Raw genomic sequence first — 3,075 nt, 5'->3', positions numbered from 1 at the left:
GGGGGCTCGCGGGGGGGGGGGGGGGGGGGGGGGAGGGGCGTCATTCAGAGGTCAACATGTCACAGTATGTACTTTATGTTCGATTTAAGGGATTTTCAAGGTTAATCCTGACTATAAGCAATTTTGGGTTTATGTGCCATCTTTAGAACTGAACCCCTGCGTCAGATGCCACTGCACTGTAGTCACTTGCATTTATATGAGGTTAGTCAGCAATTGCAGGCATGTAGTACCTAGTGCAGCTGGATTTCATACTGGAATGACCAAGTCTTGTTGAAATATGTAGCAAATGAGCATTTTCAGACAGAATGAGATTGTGTTCTCATACAGAATAAAATGATGTAATTTTGCATGAAATCAGTGCTGCATCTTTTCCAGAGTCTGGATTGTTTTTATGAGGCTAATGCTTTTATGGCAGCATTGCCAGGTATCAAAATGCTCTGGCCGCCAGGTCACTATGAGTAACATTCTTGTTGTGGTGTCTTATATTTTCTGGATCATGTTTAAGAACTGTTAAAATATGCAGGTTAGAGGTCATGTAGATGTGTAGCTCATGGCTTCGGCCAATAAGAAAGTTAGAAGCTTTTTTATTGTCATTTGTCAGAAAATATGGGATAATGTGTTTAATATAACTACTGATCTGGAGTCAGTCATGGCCAATCTGCATGTGCAATGTAGGCGTTTCTGTTGTGTGTTCTCCATGCATTTATTAGCCAAATATCTCTTTGATTTTTCCTAGCTCTCCCAAACAGTGTGTTGCAGAAGAAATTGGAAAATACAAAAATTGCTCTTATAACAGCAGTCTTCATTGGAGTTATTAGTTTTGCTTATACATTTATAGCTCAAATCCAAGTCTGTTTCTTTCCCATCATTTCCTCCTTAAGAAAAATACTGGGGCTGTGGAGATGTTAAACCACCATGAATAGCTGACGTAAGCTGATAAGACTGCTCCGCGAGAGATGGTATGAACCCTTTACCACGGCTGGAGTTCTGAGGAACTGACAGTATAAGTAACCATGAACAAATGAACAAATGCAGATTTTTCTGCATAGGCATGATAGTTATATTATAAAAAGGAGAAAATAACAGAAGGATGGAGAAAGTGGTGCTGTGTCTTTTTGTGTGTGTCGCTGATCATGAGGCAATTGTATATCTTTTATAGTTGGATGAAAATGAAGATGATGCAATAAAGAGACCGTGGGGGGGAAGAAGAACAAATCACCTTGGACCATGGTTCAGACATTCTACAAGTTCAGGGTCACATCAAAGCTGTATGTATTGTGTGTCATTGCTTATTATGATATTCTGAGCAGCAGCAAATTTTCATTAATAGACTTAATTACATAAGACTTTATCATACTGATCTATGTCATATCTGCTGTCATGTCTAAAATTTTCCTGTGTTTTTGCAAAGTGATATTTGTTTTAAAATCATGGTTTGGTGGGATGTGGTGTCATGTAGTTTACAACCTTTTTATTATAACCGTCACAACACAAGAAATATCAAGATCAGTGCCCAGTTTTGGCTCTGCTACATGTTTCGGCTATCAATAGCCATCATCAGGCAAATACACGATTAACATATATACACCACTGAACTGCAGTACTAGTAAAATTGGATACAATACTATTAATTATATAAAACGCTTGACATAAAAAATACAATAAAACAGAAGTTATAGCATAAAACAAGAATAAAAATTTTAGATTGATGTTTTATACTACTCTGTCCAAAAAGTATCCGACCTTGGGCCGAGAAAACAAAGTTCTGTATCTGGGTGGTTACAATACCTAATCGCCTTCAAAGTAGGCCCTTTGTGACTCCACACACTTAGCCCAGCAGTCCTTCCATCGCTGGAAGCAATTCTGGAAGGCTTCTTTTGGAATGGCATGCAGCTGTGCCGTCGCATTCTGTATGATGTCCTCGTGCCTGTCAAAATGGCAGCCTTTTAGTGGTGTCTTCCATCTCAGGAACAACCAGAAATCACAAGGAGCCATGTCAGGAGAATAGGGAGCCTGGCAAACCTGCGGAATGCCATGTTTGGCTAGGAAACCATGGATCAGGTGTGATGAATGAGGTGGGGAGTTGTCATGATGCAGCTCCCAGTTGTGTGCCTCCCACAGCTCCAGTCTCTTGCGCCAAACTGCATCATGAAGATGTCAGAGGACTTCTTGGTAGTACTCCTTATTGACAGTCTGGCCTAGTGATGCGTACTCATGATGCACAACACCCTGGTAATCGGAAAAAAAAAAAACAGTCAGTATCACCTGGCCCTTGGTTTCCAGGCCATATCCGTACACCCATGAATCGTCACCAGTGATCACAGTCTTCAGGAGCTCAGGATCCCTGTTGGAACACTCCAGCATGTCCTGCGGGACCTCAGGGCGGAGTTGTTGCTGCTCCGGCGAAAGCAGCTTGGGCACAAATTTTGCCGCCACTCTTCTCATGCCCAAATCCTCAATTAAAATTGTGTTTGCGGAACCTCTGCTAATCCCAGCCTCATCAGCAACTTCACGGATGGCCAAACGATGGTCCTCCATGATCAATGTGTGCACTTTTTCAATGACATCAGCATTTCAGCTCGTTGACGGTCTCCCGGAATGCTGCTCACTATCTGCCGACATACAGCCATGTTTAAAGCGGTTGAACCACTCTTTAATTTGAGTGACCCCCATTGCATCATCATCAAAAGCCTGCTGAATTTTGCGAATTGTTTCCGCTTGGCTATCCCCAAGTTTCTGACAAAACTTAATGCAGTATCGCTGCTCCAGGCGTTCTGTCATCTTGAGCGAAACGAGAATGCGACGGATACGTGTTACACCACTTTTCTATCTGGCAGTGTTGCGAGTCAGCAAAAAATCACGCATGCGCATCAAAGTCCCTTCTACCACTACGCTCAGTTTCCCCACCCCTTTGGCCATTGCTTACAGTGGAAAAAAATAAAGTCCGATACTTTGTGGACATATGGTATCATAGAATGAGTCATTGGTTTTGTAATTTTAATTTCGTTCTTATGGACAAATTGGAGTATTCTGTATATATAATGTGACGTGTAGCACTAGCTGGACCCCCCCCCC

At 42.1% G+C, this 3,075-nt stretch overlaps 1 protein-coding gene across 1 annotated transcript in view; it reads left to right on the top strand.

The window, feature by feature from the left end:
* Positions 1-3,075, top strand: part of LOC111863483 — a 14,481-nt gene that overhangs the window by 7,927 nt on the left and 3,479 nt on the right. The window contains exon 4 of the mRNA XM_023849829.2: positions 1,160-1,268. Within this exon, the coding sequence (XP_023705597.1) occupies positions 1,160-1,268 (109 nt within the window). The remainder of the gene's footprint in view (positions 1-1,159; positions 1,269-3,075) is intronic.

This window comes from Cryptotermes secundus, unplaced genomic scaffold, assembly GCF_002891405.2.
Source record: "Cryptotermes secundus unplaced genomic scaffold, Csec_1.0 scaffold3811, whole genome shotgun sequence".
Taxonomy (NCBI): Eukaryota; Metazoa; Arthropoda; class Insecta; order Blattodea; family Kalotermitidae; genus Cryptotermes; species Cryptotermes secundus.
The sequence above is the reverse complement of the archived record's forward strand: the minus strand, read 5'-3'. Positions and strand labels throughout refer to the sequence as shown.